Below are 19,666 nucleotides of genomic sequence, written 5' to 3' on the forward strand. Positions count from 1 at the left end.
TTTTTCAGGACAAGTTGGATGTGTTTTGGCATAGAATCACTTTGATCTCTAAAGTAATCTAAGGGCATTTCTTTACACCAAACATATGTCAGTTCAGTCTTGAGGTTGTCCAGATTGGATGTCTTCTTCTCTGCCATGATTTTTTTCATCTTTGCCAGGCAGTTTTCTGTCAGATTTAGATCTGGACTGTTGCCAGGCCAGTCAAGGACCTCAGTCCGATTATCCTGAAGCCATTTTGTCACCTTTATTGACTTGTGACATGGAGCTGAATTGTGCATGAAAAAGTCGCACCCACTAATAGCAAAGAAGTTTAACAAATGATCTTTCAGAACTTGAATGTACTGGCCACCATTCATCATCAAGTTCTTAGGAAGAAAGTAGAGACCTCCCCTTCCCATTTCACCTGAGAAACACCCCTTATTGTGGGTGCATAACAGTCGGCACCATGTAAGCAGGGTCATATCGACTATGGGAGGCAGGACGACGAATCTTGGCAGAACGCACCTGGAACACTTGAAATTTGCTTTCATTGGAAAACATAATTTTTCTCCACTCATCTAACGTCCAGTGTGCATACTTCTTGGCAAACTGAATGCGCTGCTTCTTCATGCGGTCAGTGAGAAGCGGTTTCTTGGCTGTGGTGTGGCTTGGCAAACCCAGCTCCTTCTGCAAGCGGTGTTGGATAGTTCGAATTGAGACGTCTTGTAACAGCTGGGGATGCATTCTCTTCAATTCTGCTGCTGTCAGTCGAGCATTCTTGATTATGTCCCTCTTCAGAAGCGTATCTGTACCTCTGGAAGTCATCCTTTTCTTTCCACTGCCATGTTTGTGCTCTGGTACGACATCAGGTGGCTGCAGCAAGAATCTTCATGATGGTCGACTTTGCGCATCCAGTACGTTCACAAATCATGTTGATAAGGACATTATTCTGCCACCATGCAATGATGCGGACCCTCTCATCCCTTGAGCAATACTTCCCAGGCATGACAACTCAACTCTAGGAAAATAATGGAAGATGGTAATGCATACAAAAAAAAAAGAGGGAGGTGCAAGCTTGGAGTGACGTGAACATATACTCCCACTCTCGCTTCTGGGCAAGCACTGATGTGCTGAGTGTTTCACCACCTCCCGCCAAAACCAGAGGAGTTTCCAGTTACTTCTTGCACAAAGAATTAACTTGGTAGAGGTGGAAACACAAAGCAAAGACAGACAACTCTCCCATAGCAGTTGTGTGTGTGTAGGTCCTAAGTCAATTTGCAGTGGGTGTAGAGGGGGATATAAGTTGATATCACATGTAGGAAAGTTAGTGAGACAAGGAGAGAACAAGAGAGAAAACATAGAGTGATTGGGAGTAGGAGAGTGAGAGTAAAGTAGGAAGACTGCACCTAGCACAAACTGCTATTAACCATAGGCTACACGGGTCATGCCAAGTTCTTAACTTTTATTCATATAACTGTCTCACAATAATATCCATTGACCCAAATCTGCCCATTTCATCATCCCACTTAAAATACAAAGAGGATAACAGAACAGAGAAGGCTTACCCTGACGTCTCCTGCAACGCCACACCATTACTCTCTCCTGGTGCCACTCCATCAACAGTACAACAAGATACCCTTCTCAGTATAATTACACCCCTCGGCTATGTCTGCTATGTAAGTAGACGTAGCCGAGGGGTGTAATTATATTGAGAATGGTATCTGGTTGTTTCATCGATGGAGTGGCACCAAGAGAGAGAGAAATGGTGAGGTGTTGTCGATGTCAGGGTAAGCCTTCTCTGTTCCGTTATCCTCTTCATATTTTAAATGGAATGATGAAATAGGCAGATTTGGGTCAGTGGAGTTTATTGTAAGACAGTTATATGAATAAAAGTTAAGAACTTGATGTGACCCATGTAGCCTATGGTTAATAGCAGTTTGTGCTAGGTGCAGTTCTCCTACTTTACTCTCACTCTCCTACTCCCTATCGCTTTCTGGTCTCTCTCTTGTTCTCTCCTTGTCTCACTAACTTTTCTACATGTGATATCGGATTTAAATCCCCTTCTCACTTCAGGCTAAAATGTGTGGGCGTACATTTGTGCTTGTGTGTGTGTGTGTGTGTGTGTGTGTGTGTGTGTGTGTGTGTGTGTGTGTTGGTCAAGTTTCTGGCACATGATCAGGGGTGTTCAGCAGTCTTGATTTGCTTAGGCAAAGGGGATGTGTAGTTGTCTTTTCCTGGAGAACTCAGTCATAACTACCTATTTTATATATTATTACCTATGGCTATATGGTTGCATACTGTAGTTAACACATAGTATTGTGGTATAACATTATGCCTACAAACATATGGATATGAGCCTATGGTGTGGCATAAAAATGAAAAGTCAAGAGTGAGAGCAGTGGGGATGGGACTGCTGGGGAATGTATGTGAAATACAGAGTGGATAGGACATGAAATACAGTAATGTGATTCGTGAAAGATGCGAAGTGAGGAAGCCTGTGGACACCAGAATCGAAGAGAGTGTACTGAGATGATATGGTCATGTGGAGAGAATGGATAACAGTAGAGTGGTGGAAAAGGTATATATGAATGAATTTGATGGAGAGAGGAGGCGAGGTAGGCCAAGGAGAAGGTGGAGGGATATGGTGGATGAGTGTGTGAGGAAGAGAGGTATGGAAGTCGGTGAGGCTAGGGGACTGATTAGAGATTGAGCTGGCTAAATGAATGTTGTGAGAAGTCCATGATCAGGTATTTGGCACCCCTTTTTAACGTGACAGCATCCGGACTGACTCTATCAGATATGTTTTTTTTTTTTTTTTTTTTTTTTAAGCTACAGATTGTGGTGAATGTTTTTGGCGTATCAGGTAGGGCCAGGATTCTGGGGACATGAATGATGAGTGAATGGAAGCGTGGCCTATTGGACTGGGCAGACTTGGGCTGTCTGGATGTTGCTGCTCCTCACCCTGCCCAAGGGTGGGAAAGGAGTTCTGGATGATGACGATGATGATGATTCAAACTCGTCACTAAAGTCTTATGAAGAGGGGAGGGGAGGGGAAGAAAACCAACCTTGTGAGCTGGCAGGATTCCAAAGTGGGTATTCAACAACTGATCATCTACACACATTTAATTAGCTAATTGAGAATACAACAAAATGTAATAAGCCAGTGTGCCTAGGTTTTGTTGATAATGAAAAGGCTTTTGACTCAGTGGAGCACATAACAGTTGTAAATTCATTACAGGAACAAAGAGTAAACAAGAACTTTGTAAAATTACTTGAAAACATATACAAAGAGGAAACTGCCACAGGTAGGTTACATAAAGACCCAGAAGAAATTGAGACTGAGAAAGGCATGGATCAGAGAGATAGTGTACACTTCGGTGTTTCATTGTTAAAAGAGTGCAAGTTAAAATTAAATTAAGTAAGCCATAGTGCTCCTCCTCTGCTTCTGTTTGACAGACTGATGTAAATAAACCCAAGTTCACATCGATTTCTCAACATTTACTAGTTGCATCCATTTACAGGATTAAACAACATGCTACTGTACTTCTGAATGAACACTATTGTTCTTCACATCTCCTTTGATCAGTTAATTGAGCCTTAGCTCATTTTCTTGATCTGGTAGTCACACACTCTAATAGGATGAAAGAGACCTGTTTCTTTTGAACCTCATTGGACAAGCATGCAGCCTTTGTCTGCTTGGGCATCATCTGGTTCTGGTGACTGACAGTCTGAATGAGAAACTGCTTTTGAGTTTTGTCCTTGACCGAGCTGTTGATCTGGATATCTGGATGAAGGCAATGGCCCTTTCAGCACTATCGTTGATGACTTTCAGAGCTTTGACCCTCTCCTTGAGTGTCTCATTTTGAATCAGATCATGAACATCATCAACATCGGAATCCATCAAAAGCTGGAAGAGGCGCTTGCTCCAAGAGGTGATGAAGCTGGACAGAGTTGTTGTATCTGTGAAGTGGAGCCCCTTCCCTTCCAACCTCTTGAGCTCTTTCCTTGTTCCTGGTTTTAACAGTTGCTGTAGCACATGGCTCTTCTCGATCATTGGAGAAGACCAGAGAAACGAGATCGGACAGGTACCAGAGGTGCTGGGAAAAGACTTTGTGACCACCGTGGGAAGCTCTTGATCCTTGTACCTCTGCATGGTCTTGATCAAGTCATTGTTGACTGGTTCATGCTGTGGAATGTTGGCTTCATGCCAGTACTTGATGTACACCAAGCTGATGAAGGAGGGCCACATGCCAGAGGCCTCTTGCCATGTGGTGAGTCAGCTCCAGCTGGTTTTTGAAGAGGACAATTTTGATGACGTAGGTAGCCTTGGCCATCCACCTTATTTGGTGATAGGCTCCTGGGGATCAGAAGCAGAATTTTCCGTGGCCGGAGATGTTCCCTGCGAGAAAGAGGAGGCAGAGCTTCAGGAATTCTCCATAGTCCTCACCTGGGTGGCTTCCGTCACCCAGGACCTCGCCCAGGAAGTCCACCATCACCAACTGTTGTGATTTGGAGAAGTCATTGAGAGGCTTTTCTTAATCCAGCAATTTGCAATAGGATGTTTGGTCGATGAATTCCCATCGCTTCTGAAATCTCTTGAAGACAAGGATTTCTGGCCCACTTGAAGGTCCAGTGCTCGAATACATGCATAAAAACAACCTCATAAATGTGGTGCCAACACACTGACCACAGAAGAGAGCAGCCTAGGAAGGCTTCGATTCGAATGCAAGTGCTAGTGAGCATCCTGCTATATGCTGCACGCAGTCTTGTTGAAGGAGAAGCCAACGATGTGATCTTTCAGTCCAAGTCTCTCAACTTCTTTGAAGATGGTGTTGGGAACTTCTTGTCCCAATCCATCTGAGGCAACAGGATTGCCAAGGATTTCTTCGAAGCCCACTCCCGAGGCAACCACCGCATTTTGGTCCCTGACACTCCATTTGTTTAGCAGTAGAGGAAAGAGTTTCCCGTCCCAATGAAGACGAATGCGTGGGGTTCCTTGAAGGTCTCATTCTTGAGCTCCATTATAAGCATCTCCCTGTTCTTGGCCCACATTCAGTGAACTGCACGGAGGAATTGCCAAGTGGCTCGCGTCAACTCCCAAGCTCTTCACTGAGGCAATGTAAGAGGCCGATGCCTGTTGAACTGACTAGCCTTCGCTGTCCCAGGAGGAAGTCAGGTTCACATCCAAAGAAGCTGTTGCCTTCTGTTTTGGAGGCCATCGTAGGGGTTTTGACAATGGAGCCTTGAAGTCTTGATCATTATCTTCTGAATTGGAAGCTGAGAATGAAGACGAATGGGGAATTGGAGCCTTTTCCATCAGTTGTTGAACTTCTATGTCTTGTCTGCTCTTTCACTCTTCTTGCTTCCTTGCAGCTTCCTCCTTCTTCTGCGAGACTGCAAGGTGCATCTTGTCAAGGGTTCCCATCATAAGAACTCATCTGGTCATCCCTCTGTTACAGAAGGAATTGTCAGTCTTCCTTGTGAACATCCTTCCTTTTAAGGATGTCAGCGCTGGAGATGTCGAGGAAGTCTCGGAGGTCATCCTTCCAAATCGTTCGCCTTATGACTGCTCCCTGTGTCTGCTAACTCTTTTCCTTTTTCAGCTGAAGATAATCTTGATACAGTTTCTTGATGGAAAGGTGGGTGTTGGCTTCCATCTTCGTAGGCAGGCTGAGTTTGGCCCAAATCTCCTTGAGCTTGTTGCTCATTTGAAACGTGACTTCAGGGATGGGCTTGTTGGGCTCATGATGTTGGTGGACAAAGAACAGAAGAACTAGTTCCTTTGAAGGCAGCCGAGCCCTTAAAATATTCTAGGGTGGCTTGTCCACCAGCCAAAGTGTTGAAGCACTACGAGTGCTGGACATTTCGCTGAGTACCTGGAAAGAACGAGAGGAAAAAAAGTTGCAGAAGTGTGCGACATCTAAATGTTGTTCATAAGAGCTGAAATTTTGCACACAACATGAGCATCCGTTACTGTTAACAATCGCTACTGATATGATGATCAACTTCCTAGTTGGACACAGTGGAACACCCTACTGTACAGTTTTGCCAAAATTATTTACAGCATGCCTTGAAAGCCTTTCAGAAAGTTAGAGTGGGCAAACAAAGGAGTAAATATTTATGGAGAAAACTTAAACCATTTAAAATTTACAGATGACGTTGTCCTGATCTCAGGAACAGCTGAGACATTTCAGGAAATGTTAAATGACCTAAATAGAATAAGTCTCAAAAGTAGGACTAAAAATGAACCAGAGTAAACCTGTTGTTTAATTCAATTATACCAAATAGTGTAAAAACAAAAGAAATAAAGAAATTCTTGAAGAAAATGGGGAGTACAGTTACTTGGGGCAAATACTAAAATTAAGAGACTATGAAAATGAAATAAAAAGATACATTAACCCCCCCCCCCATCCCAACGTTTTCTGGGCAGTGGTACGCCCCAGTCCCGACATTTTTGGACCTTTTTTTTTTTTTTTGGCTCAAACATCCGCTTTTGGTGAGAAACATCGAAAATTCATGGAGAAATCGCTCACCTGAGGTTTAAAATACTCGATCCAGGTAGGAGTACCTCCTTACCTTACAGGGTTTTCTATCAGGCTGGCTGCAAAGAAAACGAGTTCTATGGGAGGATAACTATTCCAAACCACTCATAAACGGTATTTATTTATTTATTTGGTACGAATTTATATATAGTTTGAGAGTATATTGGTTTTCAAACGGTAATATAGGCATTATAAGCATTGTTTCACTCACTAACTCATCACCATTCCTGACCTTTTTTTGCCACATTACCTGATCATCATTTCTGACTGTTTCTTCCTCTAATGCTATGTAAATTTTATCCTCCACATTGTCATCGATTGGGGAAACACTCTGGCCCTGAATGTCTTTATTGGCCAGGTCACTGGTAACAGGTGAATTGCTGAGACAGTGGTGTGCAGGGGGGGGGGGAGTTTATGCGGTGTAAGGCATTGTCCCTGCTTGGCGTCTTGTAGAGGAATAGAGGAAGGTGTCCTGTGTATACGTGCCAAAAATCACTCGCGAATATTGAAAATTGTGCAAATTAGGGACCTTGCAATGTTGCCGCGTTAATGTATGTCTCCGGGATGTGAGTGCACATCATGTGAGGACGTGAATTCACGTCTCCGGGACAGGGCGGGTTAACTAGGTGGTAGGTGATGGCAGCCATCATCTACTCATTTGATGTAGTGCTGTCTACTTCTGCCTTCACCTTTGTCATTCCTTTTCTGTGCCCTCCTCTTCTTCCTATTTCTCCCATCTTTCTTGTCACTTTTTATTACTCTTCTTCCCTTTTCAGGTGGTTTTACATTGAGTGACAAGTCTGATGGTTTCCTGTAAGCCAGGAAACCATTTACAACACTGGGTGTAACCATGTTTCATACGTTTCAGCAATTGGGTTGGTGGAGGGTTAGTTCTCCTCTCTATAAAACAACTAAAAGTCAAACAGCCACCCCTTATGGGATTATGGCGTCTGGCTATAGATAGAGAGATAGATAGGTAGTTGGATGGAAATCTTTCAGTAAACATGGAGACATCATGAAAAGTAGCTTGCCAGTTTGTTTGTGTGAAATGAAAGGCATATAATGAATGCATAATCCAAGTTATGACATACAGTTGTGTACCTGGAAACTGACACAATCAGTGGGGAAAAACTGATCTGTTCTCAAAGAGCAATGGAAAGGTTAGTGTTTGGAATTTTTTGAGGAATAGAAAATTAGTGTGGGAGAGAGCAGACTGAAGTCAAAGACATAGAAGTTATAATACAGTATTTCCCAACCTGGGGGGCGCACCCCCGTAGGGGGGGCATTTGAGACTGCCAGGGGGGACATGGGGTAATCAAATTTCAACATAGGGCTAGGCCATTCAGATGCATACAGAGTATTCCCAAAGATATGTATGAATAAGAAACTTTGATAGGAAAATATCAAAACTGTCATTTCAAGCAACCGCATCCATATGGAAGAGAGAAAAACATCATTGTTTAGGCATCAGAGGGGTGGCAGGGCATCATGAATACAGCCCTGACCTCGGGGAGGGGCAGAGCTAAAAAGGTTGGGAACCCCTGTTATAACAGAACAGAAATGGAGGGGGGGCAGATCACGTAGCAAGAACAAGGGATAACTGATGGAGCAAGAGACTGGCTGACTGCAATCCAAGGGATTGCATGTGTAGCAGAAAGATGCCAGACAGGAGGTGAAGAGATGAGATACAGAAGTTTGCAGATAAAACTTGGCAGCGATTGGCTCAGTCAAGGAATTCATGGAGATGGTTAGAGAAGGCCTTTGTTCAGCAGTGGACTTGCAGTGGTTGATGATGATAATAGGTGTGGGTGCATTTGAGCATGATACCCTATTTGTACTAATAAATTGTATTATGTTGCAGGTATGGAGAACAAGGTGGTTGGGTTGGTGGCTCCAGATCAAACTCTTGGGACCACAATCCTACTAGAGAAGAAGGGGAACAACCTGGTTGGTTTGGTAGTCCCAGATCAAACTTTAGGCACCAAGACCACACCAGAGGAGGAGGAAGAGGTAGAGGAGGAGGAGGAGGAGAAAGAGGTGGAGGAGGAAGAGGAGGAGGCAGCTGGGGAGACTGGGCCGACAGACCAGCCATGGATCAAGGACAGAATTGGGCTCCTCCTTCAGACTTCAGCAACAGACAAGGGATAATGAGATTTGAAGGTCCACAGAGTGATGGACCTGGACCCATGGCTAGGAATGGGCATGGAAACATGGAAAGAAGCAGATTTGGAGGTCTGGAAAGAAGCAGATTTACTGGCATGGAAAGAAGCAAACTTGATGGTGTGCAGAGAAGCAGCTTTGGTGGTGTGGAAAGAACCAGATTTGGTGGCATGGAAAGAGGTGGATTTAGGGGCATGGAAAGAAGTGGACCAGAACCCTTGGAAAGGAACAGAAATCATAGCGCTGAGAGAAGTAGTTTTGATGGTATGAACAGAAGTGGATTTGGAAACATGGGAAGGACCAGACATGGGAGCATAGAAAGAGGAGGACCTGGACCTTTGGAAGTAAGTGGGTTTGGTGTCCTAGAAGGAAGCAGACTGGGAAGGCTTGATGGAAGTGGACCAGAACCCTTGGGAAGGACCAGACATCATAGTGGAGAGAGAAGCGGATTTGGGGGCTTGGAAAGAAGCAGATTTGGGGGCATGGACAGACATGGATTTGGTGGAAGTGGCAGTGGCAGTGGTTTGGATAGAAGCAGACACAGGAGCATGGAGCAAAACAGGTGTGGCATTGGTTTGGATAGAAGCAGACACAGGAGCATGGAACAAGACAGGTGTGGCAATGGTTTGTATAGAAGCAGACACAGGAGCCTGGAGCAAAACAGGTGTGACAGTATGGAGAAAGATGATTTTGGAAGGTTAGAAAGAAGTGAGTTTGGGAGGCTGGAAGGTGGCAGACCGGGAAATAGTAAAAGGAGCAGACATGAGGGCAGCTTGGGCCTGGCTAGTGCCTTGGAACACTTGGAGGATGTAAAAAAATCTGAACTGGCAATGGACATCATCAGAGCTGTTTTGACTCGTGTAAGTAGACATTGATTATATGTAGTGGATCTTGATCATTTGTGGTAGGTGGTGGCAACCATCATCCACTCACTCGATGTAGTGCTTCCTACTTCCTTAGCTTTTATCATTCTTTTTCTGTGCCTGCCCTCCTCTCTTCCTATTTCTCCTATGTTTCCTGTCACTTCTTATTCCTTTTCTTTCCATTACAGGTGGCTTTACATTGAGTGACAAGCCAAATGGTTTCTTGTAAGCCAAGAAACCATTTACAACGCTGGGTGGCAACCATATAACCAAACCATACGTGCTCCCTACGTGTCAACAAGTGGGTTGGTGGAGGGTTGGTGCCCCTCCCTGTAAAACAACTAACTCAGTGTCAAATGGCCACCCTTTACGGAATTATGGTGTCTGGCAATAGATAGATAGATAGATAGATAGATCTTGATCATAAGCATCATCATCATCATCATCGTTGTCATCGTCACCATCATCATCATCATCATTAGTGAGGTGAGTAGGATGTAGAAACAGCTGTAGGCAAGCACAAAAGTAGGAAAATATCAGTTGAGTGTCCAGTCAGGAAAAAAAAAAAAATGTTATCGGCACTTTCCATAGTTTCACAGCTTAACCCCAAAAACGCGGATCGTCGCGTTTACGACGCTCGGCCATAAGGGCAGGACGGCAGGTCGTCGCGTTTGCGATTTTAGTAAATTTTGAATAACCGCGGGCAAGCAGGCTCCAGCTGGTATTGTCTATCAGTACCACCACCCTCTAGCTACAACTAGCATACTTTACCTTTGTACTACTGACCTCAGTTGTTGCCAAATATCGCGTTTTCCCCCCGTACCTCCCCCACCATGGCCCGGCCAGCCTGGCTGTGATACATGGCAGCGCTCTGAGCGCTCAGAACTGTAAATCTGCGATCTCCTCTCACAAGCAGTTTATGCTACTAGGAAAGGCTTGTTTCCCCAGTTGTAACACTAGCTTTTTTTCTCAGGGTTTGCCTCTGTTTAGCGTCAGTTTACTGCAGGCTTTCAAAGTGAGATTATGGCGAGTTCTAGCTCTTCCCAGTCAGTGCAAGCGGCCGACAGGAACGAGAATAAAGTGGCGGACGTAAGGCAGAATAAAAAGCGCGCCGTGGTGATCTTTTGGGAAGTAATATGATTGAAAATAATGTAGTATACATGTTTTTAGCTGTGAAAATGGAAATGTTTGTTGAGTGACGGGAAGACCGCCGCCACAGTGCATGTCGGCCGTACGTTCCGTTGATTTTAGCCTTATTTTCAGTGCTTATTGTACAAATACGGATTCCTAACTACCTTTACGTTGTAGTATAAAGTTTACTGTGACAGAGTGAGGCTGTGGTAGAGGGGAAACCGGGTTGCTGGAGGTGTGAAAGTGAAGATTTGGTTACCCAACTTTGCAAGTCTCCACAGGTCCTTGGGTAGTCCACGAAGGCTCAACACCTGTCTCTGGAGAAAGCTGAATGTAAGTACTATCTGCCATACCAAGTATAATGTTCTAGGGTTAATCTCTGATTTTTGGCGAATATTTTCCTACAGGTACTCAGACCGCGATACAACCCCGCCACTCGGGGGGGATCGACTGTAAACACCCGCGTTTTAGGGGTTAAGTAAAACTCTTAGTAATGAGAGACTGAGAGTTTGTAATTTTGAAGTGAGCCCAGAACCATCCCAGCATTATCATGCTTTGAAAAATTGTCTATAATGAGTGTTCGTTTCATTATTGGCGTAGAGACCCTTGTGTATTATCTTGTACTGAGCTTGTTGGCCTACAGGGTAATGTAGTGGAAAGAATATTGTTATCATTGTCATCACCCTCATTCATTATTCCCACTTAAAAAGATTGGTTCTGTGGACCCCAGGCTCATCTGGACATGAACCTGGTGGACTGCAGGCAGAAGTTTCCCTTCTGCAACTCAGCATTTTCCTTTTTAAGGGATAGGGAGGGAGTTGATGGATGCTTTATGTAACAGGATAGTCATATTGGTGCCACCAGGTTAATGTGTTCCTCTTCATCACCAAAAAAGATGGAAGATAGAATGAAGTACATATTATACAGTACCAGTTTTATGCCTTAGCTGATAATCATTGCCTTTTTTAATTTAGCTACCTGTTACCTCTTGTTCACTGTATCATTTAAATCAAGTAACACTTTTACCACTAAATATATACAGTGATCCCTTGATGACGAATGAAGAAGTGAAGGAATGCTGTGGGGTGGATGTGGATGTGGTTGAGAAGATTAGGAGAAATACACTGAGGTGGTTTGGACATGTGAAGAGAATGGAGAATGAAAGACTTACTAAGAGGGTGTATGTAGGTGAGGTGGAGGGAGGGAGAGGGAGAGGTAGACCGAGGATGAGGTGGAGGGATGGAGTTGAGAGGTATATGAGGGAGGGGGGGGTGGTGAGTTGGGGGGAGGGTAGTCAAATGGTGGGTGACAGAGCGACTTGGAGGCGTTTTGTCTGCGGCCACCCTTTGTGGGATTAGGGCGTCGGGCTATGGATAGAATAGATAGATAGATCCCTTGATTATCACACACTTGATTATTGTGGTTTTCATTATTGCTGCAACATGAAAATCTGCACTCCTGCCATTGTCGCGCATTTTTCTGCCCAAAAAAAAACATCGTTAGTGCGCACGTGAACTGTTTTTGCTGACAATGATGGTGCAGTATCTGTGTTTTTATATGGCTTTGAGGGATTCAGAGATAAGGCAGTACTTGAGCTAATCCCACTTGGCAAAGACCTCTGTCTCACCACCCCAAGCCCATGTCAGGTCTCTCTGTGGCACAGTAGATGTTTGGTTTAACATACACCAATTGGTTGGAAGACCAAGATAGCAGAAGAATTATTTTCTGTTGTTTTTCTTCCTCATTTAAAGGAAAATTTCCATAAAATTGAGTATACCGTAATTCCGTAAAGGAAATTCCATTCCAAAAACTAACCGACTGCTAAAAAAAAGTTCCATAAATCAAGCACATCGTCGAGCCCATAGTGGACTGCTCCCCTGGCCGGCAGTGTGCGGTGTTGCCACATGTCCCTGCCAACCCACCTGGGTAGCGGTAACAATGGGGACTCAGTGACATCATGTGGCCCGTACAGTGCAGCATTCACATGATCACCCAACTGTTAGCAGTAACTCTGCATGTGTGCGACTTTGCCATGGTATTGTGGCCTTATTTGTGTTTTTTCTTCAGTGAACCAAAGTTTTTGTGCACCATGTTTAAGGTTCAGGAAAAGAAGGAGAGGGTGAGGCTTTCTCTTACCCAGAAATTGGAAATAATTGAGAAGATGGAGCATGGAATTAGCCCAGGGGCAGTGATGAGTATGGGGTAAAGAAAACCCAAGTGTGTGACCTACTTGAACACAAGGACGAAATCAGGTAATTGATATTGTAACCAGAGATGGATGCTAGTGGTAGTGAATAATCTAGAATATTGGAAAGGCGGTCTATGAAAAAAACGAAGTATGAAAAATTAGATAAAGCAGTGTACAGCTGGTAAAAGCAGGAAAGAACCCAGGATTTGCTTGTGCATGGGCCTGACATAAGGAGAGCTGCACTGAGGTTTGCAGAGAAACTTGGAATCAAGGACTCTGTGACTAGTGATAGGTGGATAACTAGATTTAGTAGATGACATGACATTACACATAGAAAAATTGTGGGTGAGAGATGCAGTGCTGACTTTGAAAATGCTCAGCCTTTCATGGAGAAGCTAAAGACAGTAAAAAAGGAGGCAGGCTTTCAGGACTGGCAAATTTATAATGCATATGAAACAGGCCTTTTTTGAAGTCCTGTGTAACTCCACACATGCCAAGAAAAGTCAGTCTAGTGTGCCAGGCCACAGGCAGAGCAGATCACGGTTGTCTGTGCTGTTGTACACAAATGACGATTCATCACACCCATTGAGGTCTTTGGTGGTGGGGATTGAGGCCTATCATGAATAGTTCACCTGTGGACTATGACAGCAATACCAAGGCATGGTTCACAGGCAGGATAATTAAGTCGATTTTTTTACTGCTTTGTGCCCTTAGTCAAGGGGTACCAGATGAGGGAGCACAGTGTGTGGCCAGGTGAGGCTAGGGCTCTGTTGCTGCTGGACCAGACCCCAGCCCATCCCTCAGAAGAAGTGCAGACCACCCATGATGGGAAAATCAAGATGTTCCTTCCTGCCAACAACTTCCATCCTGCAGCCCATGGACCAGGGGATAATAAACACATTTAAATGCCATTACAGGAGACTGATGCTGGACGACACTGGTAGTAGAGATGGAGCCAGAGGAAGGAGAGGACACCAGAGGGCAGTGCATTGTCAAGGCATGCAAAAAGTGCAACATGCATGACACTGCTGAACATCAGGAAGGCCTGGGACCTTGTGTCCACCAGGACTCATTCATGGGTGGAATGTGATATTCAGCTGGAGGGAGCACATGCAACAGCAACAGGAGGAGGGAGATTTTGAGGGCTTCACTGCAGAGGAATGCAGGGAGGCCTTTCATCAAGCAGTCAGAGAGCAGTCAGATAGATTAAGATTATTTTCTGGTTAGGAGGGCCAATAGGAGGTTAGTGAGGGATGTTAAAGTTATAGGAAGTGAGGCGTGTGTGCAGCAGCACAAACTATTGATTTGTGATATGGTGCTTAAAGAACAAGTGATGAAAAAGAGGACTTATGTACCTAGGAGGAAAATATGGAAGCTGAAAAACCAAATAGTAAGGGATGCCTTCTAAAGCGAGTTGAGGAGAGTGGTGGCTGAACAGGGAGCTGTAGACAGAGGCGTTAATGAACAGTACAGAGCCCTCAAGAACAATTTCTTGAGAGTTACTGATGTAACATGCAGCTGGACAAGAGGACCACCAAGACATAAAGTAACTTGGTGGTGGGATGAGGGTATAGAAGCTGCAATTAAGGAGAAAAGAAGGCTTTTCCGGGAATGGAAGAAGGGTGGTAGCAAAGAGGAATATTTGTCTGCCAAGCGTAGGGCTAGAAGAGAGGTATACAGGGCAAAGTCTGAGTCACAGAGACAATTACTTGATAACCTAAATCATGGGGAAAGGAAAAATATATTTAGGGTGGCAGGTCAGGTGAAGAAGGATAATCGGGATATCATAGGTGAGCAGTGCATGAAGAATGATGAAGGAAGGGTAGTGGTGAACAGTGAGGATATTAATGATGCATGGTGAGAGCATTATAACTGGTTGTTGAATGAGGAGTTTGACTGGGACAGGGAAGGTTTGGAGCCAGCAGATCCAGTGTCTGGCCCTTGGCCTTTGATTGATACTGCTACTGTGAGTGAGGCAATAGGCAGGATGAAGGTGGGGAAGGCAGCAGGTGTGTCTGGGTTGACTGCCGAAATGTTGAAGGCCTCAGGCGATATAGGGGTGAGTTTAGTCACTGACCTGATAAATAGAATTATTTATGAGTGTGTTGTCCCAGATGATTGGCTGAAGAGTGTAATTGTAAATGTGTATAAAGGGAAGGGTGATGCCCTGGAAAGAAGAAATTATAGAGGTATAAAGCTTTTAGATCAGGTAATGAAGGTAATGGAGAGAGTTTTAGAAGGTATGATTAGAGAAAGAGTGAATATTGATGAGATGCAGTTTGGGATTATGCCAGGTAGGGGGACCACTGATGCCATATTCATTGTTCGACAGCTTCAGGAAAAATATATTGGTAGGAGAAGGGATCTTTATTTTGTTTTTGTTCATTTGGAAAAGGCCTTTGACAGAGTCCGTAGAGAGGTGGTGAAGTGGGCAATGAGAAAGCTTGGCTTGGAGGAGTGGCTGGTTAGGGTGGTTATGGCCATGTATGTGGGTGCTCACACCCAGGTGAGAGTGAATGGAGATTTGAGTGATGAGTTTTCCGTGAATGTTGGTGTGCATCAGGAGTCAGTCTTGAGTCCCATGTTGTTTATCATGGTACTTGAAGCCCTTTCACGTGACTTTAGAAACGGACTCCCGTGGGAGTTGTTGTATGCTGATGATTTGGTGTTGATTGTAGAGAATGAAAGGGAGGCGGAGGAAAGGTTTAGAAAGTGGAGAGATGGTATGGGGCGAAAGGGTTTAAGGGTAAATGCAGATAAAACAAAAGTGATGATATCGGGTTGGTGGCGGTACTGTCAAAGACGAGGGAGACTGGCCATGTGCAGTTTGCCACAAGGGCGTGGGAAGTAATTCCATCTTGTGCGGTGTGTGTGATAAATGGGTGCATAAGAGATGTAGTGGTATCAGAGGTAGACTGCGAGATAATGCTGATTTTATGTGTACGGCATGCTGGGATGAGCATTTGGAGATTATCAAACGTGAAAGGATTGAACTTGCTGGTGAATCTCTTGAGTGTGTGGAAGAGTTTTGTTATTTGGGAGACATGTTGCGTGCTGGAGGTGGGGCTGGAGCTAGCTCTGTGGCTAGGGTGAGAAGTGGTTGGAAGAGGTTCAGAGAGGTATTGCCTCTCCTGACATTGAGAGGGCTCTCCCTACGTGCTAAGGGGTCTTTGTATGCAGCATGTGTTAGGAGTGTAATGCTGTATGGCAGTGAGACCTGGGCAGTGAAGGAGGAAGATATTCGCCGGCTCAGACGTACAGACATGACAATGATTAGGTGGATGTGCAGTGCGTCCCTGCATCCAAGGCCTGGAGGGGCTGGGTTTACAGTGGAAGAGTTGAGAGGTAGGATGGGACTGGAGTGTATTGGTGTTGTGATGAGGAGAGGTAGATTGAGGTGGTTTGGACATGTGGAGAGGATGGGGGATGATAATTGGGTGAGGAAGGTGAAAAGTGTTAATATTGGGGGTGGGGTTATGATGGGTAGACCGAGAAAGACATGGGACGAGGTCATTAAGTGTGACCTTAGGGTTAAGGGACTGAACAAGGAGGCTGCAGTGGATCGTGCAGCGTGGAGAGCCGCCATTAGGTGACCAAGGCCGACACATGCAAGCATGTTGGAGCCTTTAAAAACGAAACGAAATGAAAACGAAACGAGGCAAGGATGAAGTGGTCATGGAGGACATCCATGAATGGATGGACATGGATGCTGGTGACCCTGGATACCACATCCAGTCCGAAGAGGAATTTGTGGTGGAAATGACTGCAGAGGAGGCACCAGTTGAGGAGGAAGTCCAGGAGTCTGTGAGCAAGGTCAGACTGTCCCAAGCCAGGGACAGCATTGACACACTTTTGGATTTCATCATCGACAGCAATCATGAGGATCTGTAAGTGCTGTACCCTCACCTGAGGGAAATGAGGACCAGAATTAGGAAGATCCAGAGGGAGATGTAGGGTAGACCCCTACACAGACCAAGATTGAAAATTTCTTCAAGCAACCACTACCACATAAACCTAAGGAAAGGTAGGACAGTTGCACATCAGACATTTTCTTGCCAGCCACCATTAGCCTCCCCTTAGCTGAATCTGATGTCTCTCTGCCCTCAGCCTTTACCCCTGGGACACCTACACCATCATCAACACCATCCCTGATGCTCCCTAGCCCCTCTGTCACCTCTGTATCACCTCTAGTGCTTATGGAGGGTGACTCTGTTAGTGACTAAACCACCCCCAGGCCTGACACAGGTTTGGGGGGGCCAGTATTGCTACATGTGTCAGGCATATTTCTGCAACAAGTGTAGAACCCCTACTTTTGGAGATAAACCTTACTGTAATTTACTATCCTTATTTACTATACTACTGTACTGTATTTGGTACACTACTATCCTCATATTCTTTATGTGTGCATATGTTATTACTAAGTAAGTACTGTATGTATTGCTGTTAACTTGTACATTGTACAGCATCCGTCCATCCATCATCCAGTCCTGTGTTGCTCCATGAGAATTGTAGAAATCTGGGGCTAGGCAAGTTGGTCCTGACATTTAAGATGAGTGACCAGCCTCACTCATCCCTGAGTGGCATAACATGAGCAGTAAACCCCAACCACCTCTTGGCTATAAAGCTACACATTCTCAATCCGATTGGAGCACCTTAATTACCCACTAAACCACCTGGCGCCATAATTTGGTTACATGGTAACCACCCAGCATAATAGATTGTTTCCTGGTGAACAGGAAACCATTTGGCTTGTCACTAAGTGTAGAGTCACCCATAGTCAGAAGGAAGAGAAAAAAGTTAAAGAAAGAAAGGCAGAAGAAGGAGTGTAAAGTCACCTGTAGGCAGAAGGAAGAAGAAAGAATGTTGGAAAGAAAGACTGAAGGGGAAGGAAGGAAGAGAGGAAAGGGCAGATGCCCAAAGCAGCACTGCATTGAGTGAATGGACGGTGAGCACCCCCACCTACCACCATCATGTACACAATAATGCATTTAAGTGTGGGTTTTGATTATGGGTTCAGACTGCTGTATGTATCATTGAGTTAGCATACTGTAGTTTGCTAGGTTTGGGTGCACATTTTCAGGATCTCGGCCTGATCTTTGGTTTCAAGGGTTGAGCGTAGAGTTCCTCAAAATACCGGAAAATTTTCTTTTATATTGAAACTTGGTTACAGAACTCAACTTAGCGGAAAATTTGAGGAAACGGAATAGTGGTGGGCTGAATTTGTTCGTTACATTGAGCATCAACTATACGGTACGTCTTTTCCTAATTGTGCTCTTTTCATCATTTTTTATTAATCTAACCCCGCCTGTGTGTGTTTTTGGTACATACCATAACAGTATGTATGTATTTAGTGGGTGTGAATTGTTGTACAAGGGAAAATTTGGAAAATTTGGTTTCACAAGTGGGGTGGCCGATTCAGGTTAGGGTAAATCCCATAGTTCTGTGCTTTCAGTATCACGCAATTTTGTCATCACGCACTAGGTTCCAGTTGTGTGCGATAATCATGGGATCACTGTATATATATGTGCTATACAGTGCTCGTCAGAAATATCGAGCGCCCATGGCCGGGCGTGCAATACTTATGGTCAAAAAAGAATTACCCATTTTTGGTGGTAAAAATTGAGCCACAAGTTTGAGGCGCTAGCATGACGTCACAGTAGCCTGAGGCCTTCCGACGCGCTGGTTGGTTCCCGCCTCAGTTGCCCACGGGCTGCCTGAGAGAGAGGAACTCCGCCGCGTCTCCCTCTCTTTTTGCGCCCTTTTTTACCGAGTGTCCCGCAGTGTTTTGGCTTTCGTCACTTTGTTTATGGCACCTACCCGTGAACTATCGAGTGAAATCATATCCCAGATCATTGCTCTAAAGGAGGCAGGCCACCAGACAAAGGAAATTAGTTAATTGGTTGATGTGGCTCGATCGACAGTGTGTCGGTGGTGTTCGCGGTTTCGAGTGGAAAACAGTGGTGAAGTTCCCACAAAGAAACCGTGGTCTGGTAGGCCTAGGAAAACTTCTCCAAGGCCTGTTAATGTTTTAAAACGTGCAGTGGAGTCTAATCCTCGTGTGAGTGCAAGGAAAATAAAGGAGAGCAACCCGAAAGTGTTTGGTGAGGTGTCTGTGAGAACAGTGTCTCGTAGGGTCCATGAACTTGGTTACACAAGTCACAGGCCTGTGAGAAAGCCTCTTCTCACAAAGAACCAGCGACTTCGTAGGCTTGCCTTTGCTAAGAAATATCTTAACTGGTGTGAGGAGCAATGGTTGTCAGTGTTGTGGTCTGATGAGGCAACGTTTAGTGTCACCTGTAACAGAGGAGCATGTGTGTACTGACGAAAAGGTAGTGACCCACTTGACCCACGGTATGTAGACACAGTTAAACATCCTGATTCACTCATGGTATGGGGTTGTTTCTCAGGGAAGGGTTTGGGGAAGCTTGTTGTACTTCCCAGGAACCTTAGAGTGAATCAGGATGTTTACCTGGAGCTTCTGTGTGATCATTTACCAGACTCCTTCAAGCTAACTGGTGCACGAGTGTTTCAGCAGGACGGTGCACCTGCTCACAAGGCCAAATCAGTCACCAATTGGCTTCGTGACTGCGAGGTATCATTCATGAAAGACTGGCCAGGAAATAGCCCAGACCTCAACCCGATTGAAAACCTCTGGTACCTTGTAAAGAAGAGTCTCCAAGGGAAGGACGTGAGCTCTCTGCCTAAGCTGGAAGCTGCCATTCGTGACTCTTGGGACAAAATACCCCTCCAGCACCTCAGGAGCCTCGCCCTTTCACTTCCAAGACGTCTCAGGTCCGTGAAGA

General features: G+C 44.9%; 1 protein-coding gene across 2 annotated transcripts in view; it reads left to right on the top strand.

Annotated features, from left to right (window-relative positions):
• Positions 1-8,542: 8,542 nt before the first annotated feature.
• LOC145407010 (uncharacterized) overlaps positions 8,543-19,666 on the top strand; it is a 198,544-nt gene continuing 187,420 nt past the window's right edge. For both annotated transcript variants that reach the window (XM_080278023.1, XM_080278024.1), the window contains exon 1: positions 8,543-9,541. In XM_080278023.1, the coding sequence (XP_080134149.1) occupies positions 8,612-9,541 (930 nt within the window). In that variant the 5' untranslated portion in view covers positions 8,543-8,611. The remainder of the gene's footprint in view (positions 9,542-19,666) is intronic.

Source organism: Coenobita brevimanus, chromosome 72 (genome assembly GCF_032717465.1).
Source record: "Coenobita brevimanus isolate Jiangsu-jjx chromosome 72, ASM3271746v2, whole genome shotgun sequence".
Lineage (NCBI taxonomy): Eukaryota > Metazoa > Arthropoda > Malacostraca > Decapoda > Coenobitidae > Coenobita > Coenobita brevimanus.